At 26.7% G+C, this 25,304-nt stretch overlaps 6 protein-coding genes and 1 long non-coding RNA gene across 15 annotated transcripts; 3 read left to right on the top strand and 4 right to left on the bottom strand.

The window, feature by feature from the left end:
• Positions 1–494: 494 nt before the first annotated feature.
• LOC122526313 (Bardet-Biedl syndrome 4 protein homolog) lies at positions 495–3,522 on the bottom strand. Its single transcript, XM_043649661.1, has 10 exons — positions 3,424–3,522; positions 2,958–3,100; positions 2,765–2,877; positions 2,539–2,633; positions 2,213–2,375; positions 1,964–2,117; positions 1,438–1,560; positions 1,162–1,333; positions 827–1,020; positions 495–728 (listed from the first exon to the last, which is right to left on the bottom strand). Exons 1-10 carry the CDS (start codon positions 3,503–3,505, stop codon positions 654–656), a joined length of 1,314 nt encoding a protein of 437 aa, XP_043505596.1. The 5' UTR covers positions 3,506–3,522; the 3' UTR covers positions 495–653.
• Positions 3,523–4,016: 494 nt separating this feature from the next.
• On the top strand, positions 4,017–7,136 carry LOC122526553 (solute carrier family 35 member F5). 3 transcript variants are annotated; one of them, XM_043650038.1, is made up of 10 exons: positions 4,017–4,309; positions 4,389–4,402; positions 4,839–5,055; positions 5,175–5,312; positions 5,405–5,461; positions 5,541–5,804; positions 5,888–6,070; positions 6,173–6,489; positions 6,583–6,828; positions 6,933–7,136. In XM_043650038.1, exons 3-10 carry the CDS (start codon positions 4,894–4,896, stop codon positions 7,000–7,002), a joined length of 1,437 nt encoding a protein of 478 aa, XP_043505973.1. In that variant the 5' UTR covers positions 4,017–4,309; positions 4,389–4,402; positions 4,839–4,893; the 3' UTR covers positions 7,003–7,136. The 3 variants fall into 3 exon arrangements, with proteins under 3 accessions (XP_043505973.1, XP_043505974.1, XP_043505975.1); XM_043650039.1 differs by lacking the exon at positions 4,389–4,402; XM_043650040.1 differs by lacking the exons at positions 4,017–4,309; positions 4,389–4,402 and adding an exon at positions 4,411–4,532.
• Positions 7,137–10,068: 2,932 nt separating this feature from the next.
• On the bottom strand, positions 10,069–15,338 carry LOC122526546 (mitogen-activated protein kinase kinase kinase 7-like). 2 transcript variants are annotated; one of them, XM_043650026.1, is made up of 9 exons: positions 15,227–15,338; positions 14,662–14,887; positions 14,463–14,580; positions 14,060–14,389; positions 13,844–13,956; positions 13,325–13,740; positions 13,142–13,241; positions 11,073–11,326; positions 10,069–10,991 (listed from the first exon to the last, which is right to left on the bottom strand). In XM_043650026.1, exons 1-9 carry the CDS (start codon positions 15,302–15,304, stop codon positions 10,833–10,835), a joined length of 1,794 nt encoding a protein of 597 aa, XP_043505961.1. In that variant the 5' UTR covers positions 15,305–15,338; the 3' UTR covers positions 10,069–10,832. The 2 variants fall into 2 exon arrangements, with proteins under 2 accessions (XP_043505961.1, XP_043505962.1); XM_043650027.1 differs by lacking the exons at positions 10,069–10,991; positions 11,073–11,326 and adding an exon at positions 12,379–12,524.
• A 188-nt stretch (positions 15,339–15,526) lies between these two features.
• On the top strand, positions 15,527–17,112 carry LOC122526552. 4 transcript variants are annotated; one of them, XR_006306105.1, is made up of 4 exons: positions 15,527–15,604; positions 15,777–15,958; positions 16,303–16,502; positions 16,589–17,112. It is a non-coding gene; the product is annotated as an uncharacterized LOC122526552 (long non-coding RNA). The 4 variants fall into 4 exon arrangements; XR_006306103.1 differs by lacking the exon at positions 15,527–15,604 and adding an exon at positions 15,670–15,708; XR_006306102.1 differs by lacking the exon at positions 15,527–15,604 and having other exon boundaries at positions 15,730–15,958.
• LOC122526547 (N-sulphoglucosamine sulphohydrolase) lies at positions 16,841–19,646 on the bottom strand. The gene is made up of 10 exons (XM_043650028.1): positions 19,436–19,646; positions 18,912–19,041; positions 18,694–18,830; positions 18,470–18,620; positions 18,149–18,387; positions 17,945–18,064; positions 17,629–17,832; positions 17,399–17,565; positions 17,160–17,306; positions 16,841–17,090 (listed from the first exon to the last, which is right to left on the bottom strand). The coding sequence occupies exons 1-10, from the start codon at positions 19,551–19,553 to the stop codon at positions 16,944–16,946; spliced, it is 1,560 nt and encodes a 519-aa protein (XP_043505963.1). The 5' UTR covers positions 19,554–19,646; the 3' UTR covers positions 16,841–16,943.
• Positions 19,647–19,758: 112 nt separating this feature from the next.
• Positions 19,759–21,773, top strand: LOC122526549 (flavin reductase (NADPH)). Its single transcript, XM_043650032.1, has 5 exons — positions 19,759–19,994; positions 20,720–20,884; positions 21,010–21,099; positions 21,193–21,324; positions 21,411–21,773. Exons 1-5 carry the CDS (start codon positions 19,919–19,921, stop codon positions 21,554–21,556), a joined length of 609 nt encoding a protein of 202 aa, XP_043505967.1. The 5' UTR covers positions 19,759–19,918; the 3' UTR covers positions 21,557–21,773.
• Positions 21,774–22,013: 240 nt separating this feature from the next.
• Positions 22,014–25,296, bottom strand: LOC122526550 (N-alpha-acetyltransferase 80). 3 transcript variants are annotated; one of them, XM_043650035.1, is made up of 6 exons: positions 25,195–25,296; positions 24,252–24,999; positions 23,582–23,841; positions 22,826–22,950; positions 22,570–22,703; positions 22,014–22,491 (listed from the first exon to the last, which is right to left on the bottom strand). In XM_043650035.1, the coding sequence occupies exons 4-6, from the start codon at positions 22,945–22,947 to the stop codon at positions 22,157–22,159; spliced, it is 591 nt and encodes a 196-aa protein (XP_043505970.1). In that variant the 5' UTR covers positions 22,948–22,950; positions 23,582–23,841; positions 24,252–24,999; positions 25,195–25,296; the 3' UTR covers positions 22,014–22,156. The 3 variants fall into 3 exon arrangements, with proteins under 3 accessions (XP_043505970.1, XP_043505968.1, XP_043505971.1); XM_043650033.1 differs by lacking the exons at positions 24,252–24,999; positions 25,195–25,296 and having other exon boundaries at positions 23,582–23,656; positions 23,737–24,243; XM_043650036.1 differs by lacking the exons at positions 24,252–24,999; positions 25,195–25,296 and having other exon boundaries at positions 23,582–23,646; positions 23,737–24,243.
• Between the last annotated feature and the right edge of the window lie 8 nt (positions 25,297–25,304).

The following is a 25,304-nucleotide window of genomic DNA, read 5'->3' as shown; positions in this document are numbered from 1 at the left end:
ATGAGAAAGCTTTTTAAAAGAAAATATATATATTTACAAAAAGAATTTTTTATGAATAATATGATTAATTAATAATATATATATATATATATTTATATTTGCTTTTTATATATTGCATAATTATATATACATGTCAATTTAAATATTATACATATTTATAATTAATATAATACATATAGTATTTAAAAGTATATGATTCTTTTAATTAAATACATGTTGTATTCACTCAATGTGTACACTCTCCTCCTCTATGAATTAAATTAGAATCTCATCAATAATAGATATTAAAATGATATTTATAAAATATATCTATCGTTTGATAAAGTATAAATTTCTTGTATTGAATTATTAATATCTTCCTCAGAAAATTAATAATCGTGAGAATTATTGTACAAGTGCTTGAAATAAAAATTGACTTACTTTAAATCTTCAGTGATGATTACAAGATGACGATGAATATAAAGAAACACTGTTTTTAAAAAATAAAACCTAGAAACATTACATATTTTGTATTGTTAGAATTTACATTTTAAAATACAAAGCATATTAATGATTGTCTCGTTCATATAAATAATTAATAATTGTTAATCTTCATTTATGTATTATATGTGTAAAAACTTTTCTCCGTTGTTTAACAATTTTTATCTTAATTACTAAATAACTTTTGCTGTTTGTTGTTGTTGTTGTTGTCGTAATTTAATTGATAGCTTTTTCGCCATTTGTACTATCTGTTACACATAAAAAAGAAATAATAATAACATAAAATATGAGATTGTTAAAGAGAAAAAAACATAAAATATGAGAAAAGACAAATCTAATAAATCACCTGCAAATCAACATCGATAACAGCCATAATGTCGTTCAGAGCCGATAATATTTCCGAAGCTTCTGTGGTCTTTCCAATGGCATCAAGAATTACAGCATAATTAATGAGTACTAATGGATCTTGAGGGGACAAAGAATGAGCCTTATTTAAAGCTTTTTCAGAACCTTCTAGGTCATCGAGTCTTTTAAGAGCCACTGTTAAAAGTGCATTCTTGAATTGATAAATAAGGATAAATCTTGTTATATGTGTTTATAAATATCCTAATATTTTGTATGTCAATTTTAATATAATAAAAGTCATACCAAAAAAAAACATATTAATCATAATGCACTTACATCCAAGTAAAAGATACGGCATTGGATTCTTTGCTGCTGCATTAACAGCAGCGCATAAATAAATCGCAGCTGATGCTGGTTGTCCAGTTGTAAGAAAGACTACACCCAAATTATAAACTGGTAAGAATGCTAATGGGTTCAGATAATGAGCTCTTTTTAAACAACTAATAGCCTGAAATTTAATTATTTATTATTCATATTATATCTTTCTGATTTTTTTTTTTATAGTTTTTTTCGAATATTTTTCTGTAATTAGTATGCAATTGTATTACTTACAGCTACGAATTTTTGCTTTCCATAAAAGCACATACCAACATTGTTCCAAAGAGCCGACGATTCGGGCGTTAATTGAGCCGCTAATTTATATTTAGACAATGCTACGTCGTATTCGCAATTTTTCTGAAAAATAAAAGTAAAAAGAAGGACAAGAAATTTAATTGTCAATTATCGAACGAAACTCAATACCGTTCGTCAATGAACACTTATCTGAAATCTATAGTGAAATTTCCCTTCAATCTAACGAAAGAAATCATATATTAATGTTACTTTAATTATTGTCTACCTGCACGAACATACATGTATTTATATCTTGACATTTGATTTCTATATTTTGAAAAAAGTAAATTTATTCTTGAAAAATAATATTTTTTATATTATCTTAAAATTTGAATAGCGTATAACTACTATCTTTTAATAATCTCATAGCTTGCAATTAAATTGATTTCATATAATTACCAATTATAATACTTGATTTTTACCAAACATAAAAATAATAATTATCTGTTATTTTTATTCGACTCACTTGCATTATGTAGGCAATTGGCAAAAGAGCTTTCGAACAATTAGACGTGTGAGCTAAAGTTATTCCAAATTGTTGAAATGCTCTTTGAAAGTCTCCTATTCTTAGATATAACAAACCTAATTCTGTAGACACTGTCACGCTCTCAGGACTTCCACTAAATTAACGAATAATTTAATGTCGGATTAATTAAAATTCGATTAAAATACCAATGAAATGATATAATTATTTTCATTATTGATTAAAACATACTTTAATGCAGCAACATACATATTTTTAGCTTCTACTATTTGATCTTCCATCAGGTGCACTCTTGCAAGAGCAAGATAGGGTAATTCATTTTTCGTTAATTCAATCGATCTCTTAAATTGTTTTTTCGCTTCTTGTAATTGATCTAATTTTACATAGCATTCTCCTATAAAAAAATAGGATTTGATTCATTAACGTTCCTTTCAATCGCACGATACAAAAACAATAAGAAAAATACAAAAGTCTAATGAATAATAATTGATAAACAATCATAAAAATATACTATATATACTTTATTTAATTTATTAATTAATTTAATTAATAATTACCAAGACTATAATATATTTCCCAATCGGGTAAAATACTTATTTTTTCCGCTTCCAAATATGCTTCAACCGCACGTTTATGACTACCCATTATCAATCTAAAAGAAATACTTTAAATAATAAAATTCTACTTATACGAATGCGAGATAATAAATATGATCGTGTTTAAAAATAAAATAGTTCTCGTGTGAAATGTATATAAAAAGAAATATACAAGTAAAATACTCACAAGGATTTAGCTATTTGTTTAACATTATTAACGTTAGATGAATTTACATTGTAAGCTGCTTGAAAACTGTCTAAAGAATCTTGAATTTTACCTTCTTTTCTCAAAATAAGACCCTATGAAATTAAAAATTAAAATAATATTATTATTAAAAGAAAAAGATCGACAATCGACAAAATAATATCAGAAAACTTACCTTTAAATAATTAGCATATTCATTATGACCATTTGATTTTGTTAATTCTTCCTCAATAAGAATTTTACATATCTTATGTTCGCGTCTCGTGTAATGACGGTGCAATAACCAATTACGAATTTCTGTTGATGGTATCTCCACGACTAAATACATTTAAATAACAATTAATTACTTCTTACATTGATATCTCCCGTGTGAATGTATTGTAATTTTATTACTTTATATGTATGACCTAATTAATAATAATTACTAGAAATAAACCAATTTATTTTTAATTTTGCAATTAAAACTACTTTCATAAATCATAATTGTCCCGGCTGAATTAATATTTTATATATAAAGATAGTTAATATACAATTATAATATGTAGAAAATATGTAACAAATGAAAAATTCGAAAACTAATGTATTTTTGAATTATTTGAATTTTTGTTAGTTATGTATCTCCTTAGTAACAAATATAATACCTTTCTTCGTTCTATCATCTCTCAATCGTTGTGAAACTGTTGGTTGTTGAATGCGTCCGTTGCTCAGCGCATTGTTTGCCATTATCACTATACTACTACGTTTATTTAAAGCTCCTTTTCCGATAATGTATGTAGTTAGTAGCTAGTAGTCATACTACTCGAATACCATTCGTATAATCGAAGAATCTGTTGTGTTAGCCGTAACTCTGGTAACCATTAAATTCTAAATATTTAGACACAAATTATGGATCGAAAAAATACATTTTATAAAATATAAAAAATATCAGATAATATATGTAAATTTCTTTTTATTTAAAAAAAACTAATAATTTTTATTTATATACCTTTTTCTTTAATAAATATAATTCTTTTTATATTCTTTTTCATTCATGATTATTTGTCAATCAATACTGAATGGGATATACAAAAAAAATTATTGTTTTAGTATTCTATACGCTATTTATTTGTTTTTATTTTTATCTTCACTATGATAAATATATATGTATATAGTATTATACAACTTATTGTTATGTAGTAAATATTTTAATTCATATTCTACAAGCAGCGCCAACGTGGCGATAAATGAAACTACGGAACGTCATCTGAAAATTAATATGGCCAGAAACGGTTGTCATTACGTGATAACGAGATATAAATGTTGAAATAACAGTGAAAGTACAAGGAAATCGTGAAGGATATTTTAAAATATAAATTTGTTATTGTAATAAGATAAATAAAATAAATACGTTATTTAGTATAATAATAATAATAATTTAAAAAAAAATATGCTTATCGACTTCTCATTTCAAGATGTAAAAATAGAATTTATTCTAATACGATAGATTGATCGTGAAGTGTTTTGGAGAGCAGATGTTATCTGCTTGCGGTAAGTTTCTTATCAATAAGTCATTCATTTTATTATCAAATTAAATATTCTACCAAAAAATATTTTTTTATTTTTATAGGTTATTTTCAAACGGTATAACTTCGTAATGTATATATACACGCACGGTTATTCCACCTGTTACCTATATGCACACTACTATCTAAAATTATGTCAGTTTCATTATTTCTATATAACAAATATTCAAACGTAATTGATGTTAAACGTATGTCACGTTTTTTATATTACATAAATGTACAGTTGTTCACATTAAGCCTTGAAATACTTCCTTGTTTACTCTCATATATGCATTTTTGCATTGTTTTATTAGACTGTATTATAGACCGCATATGTTACATTTATTAAATTGATTAATAGCATAGTGTTACATTAAATAGTTATATCTCTTATACGAATACACAACGTGTAAATGATGTATACAATTTTTTATTTCATATATTTTCAATGGTAATATGTATATATATAATCCTTTAAAATTTTATTTAAAAATATTTTAATTATCTAATTTTAGTGACCAAGATAAATATGAGCCCATAAATGTAAAATAGTAACAACTATTTTACAAAATGAGTTGTTCTGTGGAATTAAGACAACGCAGACAACAGGGGATGACGGAGGATCCTCATAGGCTTGCAGCAATGATGAATAAATCGCAGAGACTTGTTTTAGGACTTTTGGTTTTATTGTTGGTTGATATTATTTGGGTTTCAAGCTCCGAATTGACAAAAGTAAGATTGTTTTTTAACAACTGTATGATAACTTATTTGTGGTTCTAAATATTTTATACAGATTTATTTTGACACTCAACGATTATTGTATTTTATACAGTCACAAATTTATATTTCAGTATATTTATAAAGAAGCAGCTTTTGAAAAACCATTTTTTAGTACATATATAAAAACATCTATGTTTACTCTTTATTTACTTGGTTTATGCTTTTGGCCCCCATGGCGGGATCAATGTAATAGGCCAGCCACTTATATGGTATGCATACAAACAAAAAATATTTTTGTAGAAACTTTTATTGATTGTGCAGCGCTTACCTAAATGGTAATTTGTTGTTTTCAAACATTTAGTTCATAGACCCAAATGTCGAAGATGATAACTTCTACACAGAAGCTAATACAAGTTTGGTAAAAATGATTTGATATCTTCATAAATTTATAATTTAAATATAAGACATTAATTATATCCAAATTGATACTATTTTAGAGTGATCCAACATTTGTACCAATAAAAACACCAGATCATTGTGAGCGTTCTTCTGGCACGGAAAGTGACGATTCTTCCATTCGATCTGTAAGATTTAGCAAATTAGCTGAAGTCAGACATATGTCAGAAACTGATGCTACAGAAGCTTTATTAGCCAGACTAAGTTATCAAGCAAGCATCAGAGCTGGGGAACATGCTCGACGACAAGCTAATAAATTTTCTGTTCAAAAAGTAGCGAAAATAGCACTTATGTTTTGTTTATTTGTAAGTAATCTTAGTAATTATATTTAAAATAATATAACTTATAATTAATAATTTATTACATACATTTACTTTTTTTATTTTAGTGGTTCTTAGCAAATTACGCTTTTCAAATAGCATTATCTGAAACAGAAGCTAGTATTGTCACAGTACTATCTTCTACATCGAGTTTATTCACTCTATTCCTTGCTGCCTTCTTTCCAAGTAATGGGGGAGATAAGTTTACATTATCAAAACTAGTTGCTGTAACTGTTAGCTTATTTGGATTAGTAAGTTTTTTAATTTCCTTACATTTTTCTAAATGAAAAATAAATTTATGATTTAAAAAAAGAATTTTCCTTGATTAAATTATATATTTTTTTAAATTTCAGGTATTAGTTGGTCTTTCAGATTTAACTATAGAAATTAGTAGAATACCAACAGGTATAATATTGGCTCTAGTCAGTGCATTTTTTTATGCAGCATATATTGTATTTTTGAAAAGAAAAGTCGACCACGAAGATAAGATGAATATACCAATGTTTTTTGGATTTGTGGGACTTTTCAATTTAACACTCTTATGGCCATTATTTTTTATTCTCCACTATGGTCATTGGGAAGAATTTGAATGGCCTGATACCCATCAGTGGACATTTTTAATAATTAATGGATTAATTGGCACTGTCTTAAGCGAAGTTCTATGGCTATGGTAAAATTAAAAACAAATAAAAACAATTACTTTATTATTCAATAACTTATCAACTTTCCTGGCTATAATATTCATTCGTTTGTATATTACCAGGGGATGTTTTCTGACATCGTCTCTAATAGCAACATTGGCTATTAGTTTAACAATGCCAATGTCAATGATAGCTGATGTTCTATTAAAAAAGGTTCAGTATCCTTGCATTTTTTACTTAGGAACCATTCCAATGTTATTAGCATTTTTGACTGTATCTATACTATCCCATTATGATAATTGGGATCCTGTTATGGATTTAATAAAGAGACTGTATCTCTGGATTTGTCGAAAAAATAGATCTACAAGGTACCGTAATTATACAATCTATATAAATGTAATAACAAATCAAAAGTCTTGTATTCTTATAAGACAAAAAGTTATAAAAAATAATGAATTATTTAATTTTATAGAATACCAGATCTAGAAGCAGAACAAACAGAATCACTCATAGGAATAAATAATGGTGAACACGAGGCTTGATTCGACAATAAAAACAGTCGCATAATATGCAAATGTTTTCTGTAAATCTCTACAAAGGTAATCTATATTTTTTTTATGCCAAAAGCCATTTTATAAGGAATATATATTAAGTTCAAAAATCCTTTATATATATAAAGATATATGATATATTCAATACGATATAATCAAATATATAAAATAATTGTTGCACATAAAATATCTTTTAAAAATTTATGTTTATCGCAAAAAAAAAGAAAATAATAGTAAAGAAAACGGCTTTAACACCAATAATAAAATGAAGGTATTATATATAACTGGTCAAAGTAATTATAACATCAATATGTCTCTTTAGCTCACAAGAAATATTACAATACTGCCAGACAATAATAATTATTTATTTGAAATGAAGCTTGCATTAATGTTTTTGTTTTAAGTATTGTATATCTGTAAACTACCTCTGTACAAGAAAGTATTGGCATGAATTTACAATTTTTTATAATATATATACTAATTATGTTTTATTTTACCAATAATTTAACTGAGAAATATCAATGAGAGAAAGAGAGAGAGAAAAAGAGAGAAAAGTATATACATATATTTAATATTTCAACTGTTTGATAAAAATTTGAAAATTTTATTAAAAGAAAAATAGATATTATCTGCAAATGTGTTATATCTCATAAAAAGATGAAAAAAGTCTTAATTAAATAACATTTGCATTCATTCAAAAAATTATAGCAATATATCATACGTAGCAAAAAAAATAAAATTATTCAAATTATGTAAATATGCAATACTCAAAGTATCATTTAATGTGCAATTCTTCAAATTGTTAAACTTTATGGATGTTAAAAGATACATGACTAATAAGTATTTTATAAAGTATTATACTGTTATCTTAATATATCTTGTTTTGCTATACACATATATTATTGTTTTATATTTTCAACATCATACAGATTTTTGTTACAATTCTTGAAAAAAAGAAACAATCTGTGCATTACGTACTTACATTAATTTCAAATTAATTACTTAAAAGAAATATTTCTCTGACAATTTAATAACTATTATCTGTATGAAAATGTAAACGTATAAATAATTTTCTGGACCAATTAGGAATTATAATAAACAATTAAACGCAAAGTGTGGAAAATGTAATTAATATATTACAATGCATATTAATTTTGTAATGTTTAATTAGAGTATTCATTAGCTTTGTATCATATTTGTCATGTCTAGTCAATATGTTTCTATTGTCACACATTCCCTTGTTAGAAAGTAACTTGAAATGCAATTGAATTGTTATTTTAATAAAAAAAGAAAAGTAATATTAATTATTATTACATATAGATTTATTTTGTTATATGATTAAGAATATCATTGGCAAGAAATATAATATTAAATATTTCTCCTAACCTAAGAGGTAAATGCGCACAATTTCAATGCTATATGTTGCTGGATAAAACAAAACTAAAAATAACTATTGTAAAGAGTTTTTTAGGATTTTATTAAATATTTATTACTTTTCTAAATTTTAACTCTAGTTATACTATTATATGTGAAATATATATAAATAGTACGAATGTTAAAAATGTCTTCTCTAAATGTTAAGGATTATTATATGTACATGATTAAAAATGGCAGTAATAATGTGATATTTATATCATCAGTGCGCAACAACAAAAAGTATATAATTTTATGAAATGTAACATAAAAAAATAATTTGAATGACATATAGATTACAGATAAGCGTTTCTGTATCTATTATAATTGTAAATTTAATGTAAATATGAAACAATAGGTTTAAAATTATAATTATATACATATTATAAAAAATATAAGAAATTTCATTATGAACCACATGCTATTTTCATTTAATTAACGACTATATTATTTATATTATACATTTGTTTAAACATTATTATTTTAAAATGTAGTAATTTTTAACTAAACTTTTTAAAATTATAAATTAGTAAACGAATCGTACCTCTAACTGTGGAGTGGCGCTAGTGTTTCGTTTGTATAAAATTGTATATTAAACGTTATTAATTATTAATTATAAATTATAATAAATACTTTTATAACAAATTACTTCTCATCGATCGTATAGAATTTTTTGTATGTACTTTAATTTAATTAAGACTTATAATTATTAGAAAATTCAAGTATCTAATTTAAGAAAATTGAAAATCTCACAGTGTATTTCTTTGTATATTTGAAATGCTATAGTCTCACGATTAATTACTATTATTCGTAATAAAAATTTTTCATTAGATATAAATGCAGTATATATTTGCTAAAATTGTTATTTAAAAAAAAATTAAATAATATGATAACTTATACAAATTTTGTTCAAATTGATCTAATTAAGTATACAATTTATTAATATTTCATTTTTCGTGAATTTGTTACAAAACTTATTTCAAAATTAAAATGTAAACAATATAATTTATATCTTCTTAAGATATAAAACAGTTAATAATATTTAGGCTATAATAAAAAAGCAGGTATAGGAACAGAGGCATAAAAAACAAAAAAAAAAATGCAGAAAAAATGTTTCTTTTACAAACAAGCGTGGATAGTTTTTTTCATAGAAAATATATATCTTTATATAGTATTAATTCGCACTATAAAATGCATGTATCCAACGAGCTCCATCTTCATATGATAAAATGAAAATGTCCTTGCTAAATGTATTTTATTACACATAGTCTTTGAACCTCTCTAAATTCTGTCACATTTCATTAGAATGTTCTTTACTTTTTTATTCTGTAATAACAATTTCTTTATCTCTCTCTCTCCCTCTCTCTCTTTCTTTCTCTTTCTCTCTCTCTCTCTCTCTCTCTCTCTCTCTCTCTCACTATATATATATATTTTGTTTCTACCATATCCTGAGAAATTTCAATTTGATTATTGATAACTAAATAATATTTTGTAACTTTTAAACTTGTTCAGTAAAACGATATCATACAAATTTATTGATAAGACTAGATCGGAAAAGGAATTAAAATTCCTTTTTTTAGGAGAATTTGTACTATTTCTACATGCTTGAACTTTTTAGCCAATATTAAACCAAGCAGAAAAAAATACTTTGTCATAATATACATATATTTCACAGGATTACTTCAAAACATAACTACTTAATAATAAACGTTATTATTATTATTACACATTAATCTTTTTTTAAAACTGTACAAAAGAAAAAAAAGAAAAAAGAAACCTAAAACTGAAAATTATTTTAAAACGTATAAGGAAGCTCTCTCTACAAATATGTTATAATGCCAATATACTGCAATGTCGTAATTAAAGATAAAAATTGTATTGAGCAACGAAATATTACGTGCACATTTTTTCTTTACGTATTTTATATTATTCGCGACATATTTAAGTACTTCTTGGCCATATTCAATCTTATTTTCTACATATTTTTAAATGAAAATATTCTATTGTGTTATCAATATAGAGATACACTTCTTAGAATTAGTACCAAAGATCTATATATATGTATATATAAATATATTTTATAACCGATAATATTTTCGTTCCTACGATTCTCATCTTATTTAAATTTCAAATATCTTATTTAGATCGTAAATCATCTCATTGTACAACACCATCAATACATTTAATCACTATTAAGGAACAGTCATAGTCCGACACGTTAGGCATCTAGCCAAGATAAACAAAGATTTATAAAGGACAAAGTAACCAATGTTAAATTTCGAATGCAATAAATTGATGCCATTTTTAAATTCCAATCCGAATCATTTTAAATTCTTAACTTTTCGTTTTATAAAACTATCATGTTTAATAAGAAACACATTAAGGACATTCTTGCGACTAAAAAGTTTTCAAGGATCTTGTCGCGGCACCACAACCCAACCATTGTTACCAGAAACGGCAGGACTTATCGTTGGTATACAATTGTTAACAGGATTATTACTCGTTCTCTTGCTTTTCATTATCTCTAATTGTCGTTTTAAGTTTCGATACAGTTTCACCAAAGATTCCTGCAAATTTGTTATAAAAATTTTTATAGGATTCTTCGTTTCTCTTTTTTAATTAACAATTTTATTTGTAAATGCTGTTACCTTTTCATCCTCTAATTTTCGTAGTTCTTGTTGTTGTCGTAGATTATCTATACTTATATTTTTTAACATCTCATTTTTATGCTGTCCTAATAAGGCTATTTCCGTTTGTACTTTTAGATACTCCTGCGCTAATTGTTTGTGTTCTTCAAAGATTTCACGAGAACGTTCGCACGTATGGTCCGGTGTAAGGGGTCTTAAATCCGCATCTAAGAGACGGTACACGTTATCCAAGTCCTCGCTAGTGGTGCTGGTACCTGCCATATTTCAACAGAATATTTAAATAACTAAATTTAATATTAACATGTAATATGATTCACTTATTTCTATGCTATGGTTAAAAAAAAAAAACTACATTAATTGTAATCAAAATAGTATTGTATTTGATCTTCTTCTTGTTCTTCTTCTGTAAACTTTGTTGTAGAAATATGGAAACGATATTTTAAGGAGAAACCTCAAGAGAATTGTATTTAACGATAACGCAGGATACTAACGTAGTAATACCCAGCAACGCTTCAAAGTATCGGTCCCTACAATATTCGGATAATCGTCGCACATATTGTTCATCCGTTAAAGTTTATCGTTCGGACTTGTCAACGGGTTTCTCTATTCCTTAACATTCGAATGAATAAGTCTCTCTTTTTCTTCGAATAGAATAATCAAATCAAGATCTTTCCAAGAAATAGATTATTGAAAAATACGTCACAAAGAAGATCATGATGATATTCGAGGAACTCTCGAGCATGTAATTATTATTACATTGCACCAAAATAAATGAGAAAAATATGAAAGCAAATTAAGAATCGAGTGTTCGCCGAAAATGTATCCTTAATAAACTGTTCCTCCTAACTCTCGTCAACGAAAATAGGAAGAAAAAAAAAAACAAATAAAATAATAATAAAAAAATTTGTTTTAAATAAAAGTACAAATAAAATATAAAAATGATTTTAATATCGTAACAGATAAAGAGGAATTTGATAGAAGGATAATATTCTTGATAACAACAAAGTTGTGGCTCTCGTGCGTTTCGCGCTGGATAATTCGTAGACGTTAAGGTGCTCCTCCGCAGGGAGTCGGCTCTCTACTAAACAAACGAAGATCTATATCGGGGATGCTGACTCAACCACACCTGCTTCTAAATACTTCCCTACCATACTACTCCCTGAGGAGGGGAACACCACACATTTCTACATATACATACAGGCGAGAGCCAAGAACAAAACGTGTTCAACGGCTTGATTCATCCTCGAGAATCTCAGAAGTTCTCTCTCTCTCTCTCTCTCTCTCCCTCTCTCTCTCTCTCTCCTTCTTTTTCTTTCTCTTTTCATCTTGTCATCGCATCGTTCTCTTCTCCTCGTCGTTATCGTCGTCGTCGAAGTCGTCGTCGCCGTCGTCGTTGTCGTTGTCGTCGTCGTCGTCGTCACAACGTGCCAGTCAAGCGCGAGTCTGCGCAACCTACCGATTAGCCGTTAGTTTAAATTTAGTGTACACCGCATCACTCTCTTTCTCTTTTAAGTCTTTGTGGGCCCTTTGCCAGGGTACACCCATATATATTCTATTAATTTTCAAAATTCCAAGTATACGATCACTATGTGATACGGTGTATTTTTCAACGACATCCTTCTCTCTTTTTTTCATTTTATTTTATGTGTCACATTTTACCTCGTAACATCGACAATACTGATGATCAGAGATTCTCTTCAATTCTAATGTTCTTAATTGAAATAATCCTCAAGAAGATTTCTAATCAATTTCATTTTTAAACATTTTTTTTAATTTCTCTTTTATTTATCTACATTCAATGGTTGCATTTGTGAGCGATGCGAATCGATGGAAATTTAATAATACCGGAAATGAATCAAAAGGAAGTTTACGATCAACGTCTAACAATAATAAACACAAAAAGCATCTTAAAGCGATATTCGTGTAGATCGTAAATCCTCGTATCACGTACGAATGTAGATAATTATTGAAATTCATTATTATATCTATTTGGAAGGAAATAAAGGAAGAAATGTGGAATTTGTTAGAACTTGCAGGTAAATTGAATCAATTAATTGAATTTTACTTACCACGAACTGTTTTCTTTGTCTTTTGCACCATTTTATCTAAACCAGCCATATTATGAATTTCCCACGACGAATCTGAAAAATTACTAAGTTCCCATGCATCCTAAAATGTAATCAAAATAACTGTTAACAGATTCATTGTAAGGAATTATTTTCTTTTTCATTTTCTTAAGATCATATACCAACCGTATCACAATTAACGTGTAATGGTGTCATACTGGATTCACTTTGTGGTAAAATAAATTGTCTATCGCCTCGTTTCATTGCTGGTGTCGCATATAGAACATCTTTTGCGTTACGATTTGCATTTTCAACGGATGATGATGTACTTTGTGGTATTATAGGATTACATTGCGGTAACGATCTTTTTATTTGTGGTGAGGAATGCGTTGATGCATTATTGGAGGACTGTTGAGAAATCACTGGATACGAATTAAATTCACTATCTGTTAAATTATTAGTTTGTTTGATAGATGGTGTAACGTTTGGACATATTGTTCCATTAATCACTGATCCATTTATCCGAGTATCTAAAGTCGTTACCATATCCAAAATATCATCTTTTGTATCTTCGTTGCCATCGATATCGTCTGCTTCGCTACCTGTTTAATTGTATAAACATGTAACAATGTTAGAAATATAATTTGTAATATTACAAAATAGTTTCTATTACAATAAATACAATTATTTAATAATATAACATACCCAAGGAATATTCAACAGGTTCTAAATTATTGTTAAAAAATTCAAATAGAATAGTCATAATTCTCACTACTTCGTCCATTGAAGGTCTATCTTCTGGACATTTCTGCCAACATCTGATATTAAATTCAAACGTTATGACAATATAGAAATAAGATATATATATATATATATATATTTTCAAAACTTAAATATTATATACTGTAATAATGATCTTACTTTGTCATTAATTCTTCAATGGGTCTTGGACAACCTTCTATCAAAGGTGGTCTTTGTCCTATATGCACAGCCCACATTATTCTGTATGCAGATGCACCAATCTCGTCAAAAGGTTTTTTACGTGAGAGAACTTCCCACAAAATGACACCCCAACTAAATACATCACATTTTTCAGTATATCTTGAACCTTCGAATACTTCTGGTGCCATCCATGCAGCTGACCCTTTATTGTTAGTCATATACGTATTCAAATCGCAAGCTGTACCAAAATCACAAATTTTAAGTGTTTGTCCACCCATGACTAGCAATAAATTCGGTGGCTTTAAATCCCTATTAATATATTAAATACACATTAGCTTTATCTAAGTTAACTTAACTAAAAAGAACTTCATTTAATTTTTACCTATGAATCAACGGTTTGGGTTTCATATTGTGAAGATATGCTACACCGCGTGCACATTGAAGAGCCCAGCTCATTGCATGACTGGCAGTATAGCGTGGTTGCGGATTGCAATGAAGAACTATAACAGATATACAAAAATTTATCATTTTTTAATGTATAAATAGAAGATAAGATAACAAAAAATTATAATATAAAATACCATTGTATAATGATCCACCTTCTGCATATTCCATTACCAAACATACTGGATTTTTGGTACATGCACCATACAATTTGACAATATTCGGATGAAATACTCTCGATAATTGTCTTACTTCTACCGTGAAAGCTTTTCTTTCACCCTCCGAATTGATATGCTTTACGGCAACATATTGGCCTCTCCACTTTCCTTTCCATACAACTCCAAAAGACCCCTTACCAACTACCTGTCATTACAAATAATTAACAAATCAAACTACCATTTTAATTCAACAATAAATTACATTTCTATAGTTAAGTATGTATAAATAATAAACTAAAATTATTTATGTTTTTTGGGTAGCTATATATTTAGTAAAAAAAGTGCACGATTAAAAAAATTAAGATTTGAGGTTACTTTTGACAATAAATATACTCTGTTTCGTAGAAATGTATTATTATAAAAAAAAAGGAAAATTGTCATTAATTAATATTCTATAATGTTACAAATCTTTCGAAGGTACCATCAACAGAAAATCTATAGAAAATCATAAACGAAAGGAATAGCAATCGATTAGACGAACTACCTGCTCTCTTTCAATTTCATTGTAATTAATTTCTTCAATGAACTGTTGCTGATGGCCTGTTATGTCTCTGTTCGCCATCGCACACAGTCCACATTACATTGTTATGATGACACATTTAACCGATCGAAAACAACTAATGCACAAATGTTTACTTAAACTGGCCTCAAACTCCCTTGCCATTTGCCATTTTCAATATCAGACCTTGTACCATGGAATAGATTAGACTAAATGAACTGAAACTAAAATATATGCAGCTCGATTGTGGCGCATCGAGTAGCCACAATGATAATTACTTATGAATATTAGTTAAAAAATGAATTATTATACAAGTTTTTGATTAGCCTGGCATAAAAGTATCTAAAGTTTCTTTTCGTATGGGTAAACTGTAATAATTAATACTTTCAAATAATTTAAACAATATTCCAAGTCCGTATAATATATTAAATTAACATTTAAATAATAACTCATTCGTTTAAACATTAGTACGTATTTAAACACTTATAACAAAGGATAATTTTAAAATAATCTTGATTCGATATCTAATTCACAGATAAGAGATTGAAAAATCGAATGAGCCTACTAACACTAATACTTTAGCCAACACAAACTAGAGATGAGTATAACCTAAAGAGCTCATACACTTATACTAAAGATGCATGGTGATATGCTGCTCCTCTGTTGCACTTTTAGTTCATATTCTACCCACGCTTGTTACTGCATTGCACCCATCAGGTGCATAGTAGTGAAAAGCTTTAATTTTTAATATACGTATTATTTATACGATATTATATGATTACACATTGTACATAAATCTGCACGCATGTACCCATTTAACATTATCTATATTTTAATTATCCATGATAACTTATTGTCTTGATAAATAACAATTAAAAGTTTTTTTTTAATTTATGGTTAATAATTCAGTATTATTACTTTTATTATTCGTAAATACATGTAATAATTAATAATTTAAATACGTGTTTTGAGGTATTTCTTTATTATTCCAAATTATATGCTTTTGTGTTTATGTATTAAAATAAAATTGTTATTTTATATCAAATTCTTTAACATTATAGGTACATAAATATTGGGGTTATTACAACAACAACAACAACAAATTTAAAAAAGTGTCATGCTTGTCCTTCGTGGAATTCAAAATACAAATTCTTTTATTTTACTGGGCAGCCTTCTTCTGTGCCTTCTATTAACAATTCAAATCAAACAAATTTATATAAACAATCAAAAGTATAAACGTTATTTAGGATACGAACAATATGTATGATTCCTTCTTTCTGATCTCTTCTAAACATTTTATATAATAATTTTTTTTCTCTGAGATAAGACTTATGTTTTTATTATTAGATCAATGAAATATCGAAAGAATTGAAAACTATTGAAAAAAATGCCAATAAATCTTCAACATATGTTCATCACTTAAATGAGATACTTTACAAACATCGTGAAAGAGATACAAAAAATGCTTCGTTGTCACGAATAGCAAAATTATTGCGAGGACAGACAAACTAAAACAAGGATATACAGCGATCTATTAAGTATTTTTTAATATATTTATTTATTTGTAAATATATATATATATATGTATATACGTTAATATAAAATGTAGAAATAAACTTTTTATCTTGATAGATTATATCATTGAATACATAACAAAATTAACGAGTATAAAAAGAGAATTATTAAAGAAAGATCATATTTCCTAATCTATATTATATAAAGGCATACATTGCGCATTGTTTATATAATCACCAGTATTTTCTAATACACCATGGGGATAACATACCCATGGATCATTGGTAGCTTTTTGCCAATCAAGCAATTGTTTTTGTAAATTGATCACTATGCTCTATAAAATTGTTTTCAGTTAATATTTTTATTATTTAATAATGTATAGAGATACTTGAATTTACTTTACCTTCATCGAAGATTTGAAAAATACATTGTTCCTTTCTTCAGGATCATATTTTAAATCGTACAGTTCCCATTCTGGTCTTTGATAATATGACTTTAATGTTTTATACCATGGAAGAGGTTGTTTCTTACTCGTCCTATTTAGAACATCCTTTTATATATATAAAAAAAATTATATTAATTAAATTAAAAATATTTATAATAATCTTTTTGAAACAAAAATCAATAACTTATAGAGATTACCTGAAAAGTTGGAGATAAATATAAATCTTGATCAATTGGAAAAGGCATCTTATAATTCAAATTATGTATTAATTTATAGCGTTTGGTCCTAACTACACGCATAGGATAATACATAGTAACTTCATGATGCGTTTGACTAGCAAAAATTGATCTCTCTTCCTGTGGTTCTATATAAGTACCAAAATATTATATAATAAAGCAAGTATGATATGTAATATAATATTATTTACCTTTTATAAGAAGTGAAAGAAGAGATCTGCCTGTAAGGTTTGGTAGATTAACTTCATTTTTATCTAATGCTTCATTTTCATAAGATATATTATACCAGTCTAACAAAGTGGGTACTATATCCAATAGAGATGTCATAGCATACGTTACTTGATTTCTTCTATCTTTATGTATTGGTGATGAAATCATCATAGGTTCTGCTATACCTTATATCAGATAAAAAAATTAATAAAATAATTTTTTTCATTAGAATAATATCTGTATTTATATTATGCTATAAGAAGAAGAAGAAGATATTATGCTATTTGTTGAACATACCAGAATCATATAAATTAGTACGACCATTTGGAAACGGAATCCCATTATCAGATGTATAAATTACTAAAGTATTATCTTTATAGCCTGCATCTTCGAGCTCTTTCAAAATCAAACCAATGCCTATAAAAATATGAATTCTATGTTATACTAAAATTCGTTTAATTGATTTTTTTATATTTTTATAAAAAATCAATCATTCGTTACCCTGATCTAAGCGAGAAATCGTAGTGTATTGTGCAGCAATATCTCTCCTAGCAGCTTCAGTATCTTGAACAAAATATGGTACTTTTACTTGATCCCATTGATAATATATTGGATGCCAATCAGGAATTGTACCCATTCCAACATCTCCGTTACCAAACTTTTCACAGAAATTACCATATTGTGGATGTGTGTGACCACATCGATGTGGGTCATGAAAAGCAATATATAAAAAGAATGGTCTGTAAATAATTATTTTATTATTTAATAATACGATACTATCCCTCTAAGATAATTTATCTAAAAAAGAAAATAAAAACATACTGTGTTTTATTCTGGGAAAGGAACTCCCTGGCTAAAAGTTTTATTTTAGTGATATTTCGTCCTACTTGTAGTATATCGTTATTTTCTTCAGTATGCGAGAAGTCAAATGAAAATATTTTATCTGGACCTACGTGTTTTTTACCGATTATACCTAAACAAAAAGTGATTTAAAATCTGTAGTAAGATATTGCAATTTTTTAATTATTTTCATTATTTTTATATACCTGTTCTAATATGATTTTTCTGCAATATTTTTGGCAAACTTTGAATATTATTAAATGAATTAAAATGATGGACACCATTATGTAATCCATACATTCCATTTTGATGACTTGGTAAGCCAGTTAATAATGCAGCACGACTATAAAAAAAATATATATATATATATAATATCTGATTAAATAAAAATAAAAGGAAATATTTTATAATAATTTTATATTACCTAGGAGAACAGCTGCTAACTGAAGTATATGCATTATTAAATAACAAACTTTCTTTTGCTAATAAATCTAAGTTGGGTGATTGACAAATTTTATTTAAATAAGATCTCATTTCAAAACCAGCATCGTCAGCTGAAAGTAAAAAATAAAAAAACTTATTAAATAAAAATATTCATATGTACATTTATTTTACATCAATATTAAATTGGATTCATTTTTAAATAAAATAATAGAGGAACTAAGTAATACTTACATTATTTAGATATTAATTTATAATTGTTATTTTATATTTAATTATAAAAGCATATGGTGAAAATAATCATGTATCTCATACTATCATAAAAATATGTGTATTATATATTATAAAAAAATGATGTATATAAATAAGACAATAACTCTTATACAACAAGATATTATATTTAAATATTATTGACAAATTCAATTATTTTTTAATTTAAAATTAAATATATACACAAAAATATACAATAATTATAATCAAAAAAAGAAATAAAATATATTTGTTTACCCAGAAGTAGAAGGACATTTTTTTGTTCTGCTGCAAGACTAGCATCTGCATAATAAAATATGAATATATTAATAAACAAAATGTAAAATAATATATTATTAAAAACCCAACGTGACATCTTTCAGAAAGAACTTTCAGAAACTGGAGTCAGTCGACCATGTTATTTAAAAACACCAATCAAAGAACTCGAAATAATCCAGATATTTTTTGATTGGTTATTACGGTAGATGCAGTGCATATGAAAGGGTTACTAGGTGCGCAGAAAGTATCTCAGATAGATCACTTTGATATCATCTATTATATTATCGTCTGCTATAGTTATCTTTAATAAACACATACTTATACATATTTATAGGAGCCGCACTGAATGATTAGACACAATTCTACACAATTGTTAGTGATTATCAAATTGTGATATTACGGATGTACCATATCATTTTAAAATAGAGAGATAAATACATATTCTAAAATATTTGTAATATCATGGCGAAACGGATTGTAATATTCGGAGCTACGGGAAATACCGGACTCTGTGTTTTAAACCATGCCGTAGAAAAGGGTAATTTGTATAATTAAAGATACCTTCAATTATTAAAGAAACTATTGTTATATTTGTTAAGTGGAATTCTCAATACATTTGTACTTGTATCGTGCATGACAAAGCATTATTTCATCGTTTCTTAATGTTCTTCTATGTAATGTAAATTTAAAATTACACTACCGATTAATTAATTTATATAATTTTATTGATTTGCTAAATGTAAGATTTTCAAAAAATCTTTTCAATACTATTATTATAATTATTTATACTATCTACATTATAAATATATATGCTCGGTTATAATTTGTCTAATAATTCTATATTTATTCTCTAAAAAAAATGAAAATTTACAAAAATATTTACCTTTTATAATAATGTCCTTAGTTACTAATTGAAATCAAATATTATTATACTTGTATGTGCTGAAAGTTATAAATTTGAATATATGTTAATTCTGATATTTAATATTTATCGACTTTATGAATTAAAAAAATAAATATTTAATAATGTCATTTGTTTACTTAATATTTATATAACTTTATAACTTGCTTTTGTGTTATTCATCCATCTCTTAATATTTTAAATATACAGTTTCTACTGATATCAGTATTATCACGCTATGTTTATATACTGTGGAATATGAAAAATCATCCATTTACAAGCAATCTTTAATGCTTTGCTTTATATAATGATTTTGATCATAGAAACTTAATACTTAGTAGTAGAAAAATAAATTATCTTAGGTATGGATGTAAGAGTTCTTGTAAGAGACAAGACCAAGATACCAGAAAACATTAAAGACAAGGTGGATGCAATTGTTGGAGATGTCACCAACGATGCAGATGTTTCAAAAGCCGTAGCTGGTAGAGATGCTGTTGTTGTTGCACTTGGCACTAGAAATGATCTTAGTAAGAATGATATTATTATTACACTTATAGTAAATATGTAGTTTACTTATTCACATGTGTGTGTGTGTGTGTGTGTGAACAAATAATATATTTATAAATAAATATTTCTTTTCAATTACCATAAGAACCAACTACCATACTATCAGAAGGTATGAAAAATATATTAGACGCTATGAAGATGCATAACGTTGAATTGGTTTCCGTATGTTTGTCAGGTAAAATATCATTTTAAGATTATTATCAAACATGCTAAAATCCTATTTATAAAAATAAAATTTTTTGTATTTTCTTTTATTTTTTTTTTATAGCATTTTTATTCTATAAGCCTGATGCTGTACCAGCTATATTCAAAGATTTGAACGCAGATCATCAACGTATGTTTGATCTTCTGAAAGAAAGTGGATTAAAATGGATTGCTATATTACCACCACATATTTCTAGTACAGAAACATTTTCTTATCGATTTGCTTATATCTTTTAAAATTCAATCAATCTGATTGTTATAATTACTGCAATTATTTTACAGGTTCAAATAATTTAGAATATGTTATAAAACACGATGAATCTCCAGGTCGTGCCATTTCAAAATACGCTTTGGGTGCATTTCTTGTAGATTGCCTTGAACAATCAGATCATTATCAAAAAATATGTGGTATTGCAACTAGCTCATAATTATGAATTATGGTCTTGTAGATAAATATATGCACAACATATTGTTAGTATTGTAATCTATTTGTACATTATTCACACAAATCAGTCTTTTGAAAATATGATGGGAAGCATAATAAAATCGATCGATCCAATTATTATATGAAAATAAATATGTATGATATTGTAAGATATAATTATGCTAAGCGAATTACCAAAATAAAATTTTAATCTACTAAAATGTCTAATTTAAAGGCCATAAAAATACCAGTTAATATATATATATATATACAAAGCGTAAGAAAAAATTATTTCTTAAGTTTTCTATTAGCTTCTAATATTTAAATATAAACATTGGTACCTAATATCCTACATATTGATTTAAATAAAACGATAATTCCAAAAAGTGATCAAAATCAATAAAATACACATGCAGGAAATATTTGTAACATTTGATACTTGAAAACATAAAATCAATCAATCAATCAATCAACTGTGTCATATATTAGTCATAATTCACTCGGGAATAAAGTCAAGGATTATCATTTTGGATGGCTATCTTCATAAAAATAATAAATTCAAATGCAAAAAAGTTATTTTGAAAAAATCTATAAAATATAATTATCATAATTTTTTAACCATGTGTGTTTTTTGAGATAGCATTCTTATATCAAAATATTCAAATACTAATTGTGGCATTGGAGGGGGTGGGGGACCAGAAAAAGTAGTAATTTTTTCTTTATGCTTTGCTTCGGTTTTGGTAATAGGAGGTACAAATTTTCTAAATCCACACGTTTCGATGGGATCACAAATCTTATATCCATTTTTAATATAAAATAGTTCTTGACCTTTTGTTATTAAATATACCATTTTGAAACCTTTCCTTGCCACATATTCTTCTGTTCCACGTAACAATCTAGATCCCAATCCTTGAGCTCTGGATTTGTTATCGACTACAACTGAAATACAAATATAAATCATAAATATTTGTTTTAATATTTTTAAATTCTTATAAAAGTAATTATATATAGAACTACCTGATTCGATGTAACAACTATGACGTACTTTAGGTATCAAAGAAACTTTGCAATGACCAAGTACTCGGCTTTCTCTATCTAATAAAATCAGACATGTAGGAAATTCATCACAAGATACTCTTAAAGATTTTAATCTAAAATAACAGAAGAGGAAATATTAGTATAAATGAACTGAGAAATGTTGCTGTACGTAATACTTTAGTAACGCTAGGAATTATTTTATTCCGATGTTTAAAGATATTATAATATAACGTACCGAGCTGTTTCACTTCTTGGCCATTCTGTATTGAGTAATTTACAACATTCTTTAACTAAATCTGGCCTATGGTGAAGTGGAATAACATCGTACCATATATCTGTATATACATCATTTGACATTTTCTATAAATAACATGTTAATTAGATGTGATAATTTTACGCATAGATATATAAGTAAATCAATTATCTAATATAATACTAAATTAGAAAACAATTACATATATAAATAACAATAACAGAAATTGTAAATGATATATATATTTTTATATGTAATACACATACAGTACAAAACCATTTATATAAATATATAATATTCTATTAAACATATGGGCAATTAAACAAACTTCATAGATATATATATCTATAGATTTGAAATTTATCATGAAATAAATAATTTACACAAACAATAGGATAAATATTTAGATAAAATTTCAAAAATATTAATTATGACTCGTATATTACAACTATATTAGAAATACTTATTTAATTATGGCTACTATATGATAAAGCATATTTGTCATATACATATATCGACCACTAAAAAAAGTTTCGATTTCTATGACATATTAACTATAATATTTAAAACATTCTATAAAATATTCTATTTTTTTTTTTTAAATTCGATAATGTGAAAAAACTGATTGAGAGCAAAAAAATCTATAAAAATTGTATAAAAACAAAAAAATCATGTTCACAAATGAAACGATATTAGATCGTTGTAGCAGGTGCTCGATTAATTGTAAAATATCCTTACCCTTTATTTCTTTTTTTATACAATAAGAACTTGACACACTATTCCGAAAGGTCACTGTTCTCCACCTGCATACACCTTGTGCAGAAATAGGAATCAAAATCAGTTTCACATTCAGCACCAGGAGATAGATATTTCTGTTAAAACTGTATCCCCACCGTTATGTAAAATTATATTCTTCTACCACGTCCCACGACACGCACTTTTATTCATCATCTTTTAAATATGTTCATAGCCAAACGTCTCGTCCTTATTTAAGGTGACTGGATATATTAACATAGTTAATGAATAGTAGATAATCTTTTAGTAAATACAAAAGAATTTATCTTCAAAAAGTTATCGTTATCTTAAAAAGAAAAATTATTAGTAGCTGAGATACACTAGCGACGATAAATCACCAATTTGTTAAGCAATCAACGTGTCAAACCTAATCATTCTTTATTTATAACATAATTGTATACAATTTTTTATAATAATCGCACATTTTTACTCCCATTTACCGAGTATTTTCATAATAATAAAAAAAAACATCTGTAATCTTTGCTTTTTCCAAGAAATTTTACGTTACTTTAGGACGCCATTTAATAAGATAGATTTCCATCAATTTCATATCACTGTATATTTTCTACTTTCTTTTAAAAAGAAAAAATGTAAAGAATTCGTATGTACATACACATAGAGAGAAAAGTCTATAAGATTATTTAATATTAATTAAAAAATATGTATTAATTAAATATAAAAATTATTCTTGTGAGAGATTTGACAGTGAACACGTTCTAATCGCACATGTCTCTTGAGCAATGCCGGGAATCTCCCGCCAAATCCGATTGACTGTCAAGTTGCCTCAACGTATTTAATATATTTCCCCTTTTGATTTTTTCATTCTATTCTTATCCTTCAACAAGATTCTAACGATATATTTGTCCGTTACTCATCTACTATTATGTGCGAGCTTTAAGACCTCTTTCCGGATCTCGACTGCCCCATTTTTCTTAATAACCTTCATCCTAAATGTGGACTTGGCCTGCATTTATATATATATAGAAACATTTTTCTTCTCGGTTTTGTTTTTGCATGTATTGTATACACATGTACGTTCTCTTTGAAACACGTGCATGATCAACTCTATTCGCAGATTCAACGATGCGAAAAATGCAACAAAAAATTTTCTTACATGTGTGTTACGTCTTTGTGCATTTGAATGTGTATGTGATGACATCACATTATATGATCTCACAGATTTTCTCTCTCTCTCTCTCTCTCTTTTTCTCTTTCTCTTTGTTTTATCTTACGTCATTAAGCTTGACATTCTGTCCAACAAAAGAAAAACAAATACTCTTGATGGTTTTCGAACGCGCTTAACGTATTCATATTTTCGCGCGAACCAACATACAGATATTTTGTATATTATATATTGAATCCTGTCAAAAAAATAATTTATTAATTTTAATTATAATACACACATTAAACAAGAACGTATTTGAATAATTTTTATTGTTTTTATCGAAAGAGAGACATAAAATCTTGACAAAAAGTTCCTTCGTTCTAGATTCGTTAAAGTGATATCTACAAAAAATAGTTTATTTTATTTATTTGTTTAGATATTGTCAACTAACAGGTGCATTATTCGAATGCATCGAGTGGTGCATATATTTGATGGTATATACTTTACACTGTATACACAGGATTCTAATACCTATTACCACTTGGTTACTGTTTAGGTAAA

This window comes from Polistes fuscatus, unplaced genomic scaffold (genome assembly GCF_010416935.1).
Source record: "Polistes fuscatus isolate 324 unplaced genomic scaffold, CU_Pfus_HIC Scaffold11, whole genome shotgun sequence".
In the NCBI taxonomy this organism is placed as follows: domain Eukaryota; kingdom Metazoa; phylum Arthropoda; class Insecta; order Hymenoptera; family Vespidae; genus Polistes; species Polistes fuscatus.
This window is presented reverse-complemented; position numbering and strand designations above follow the sequence as displayed.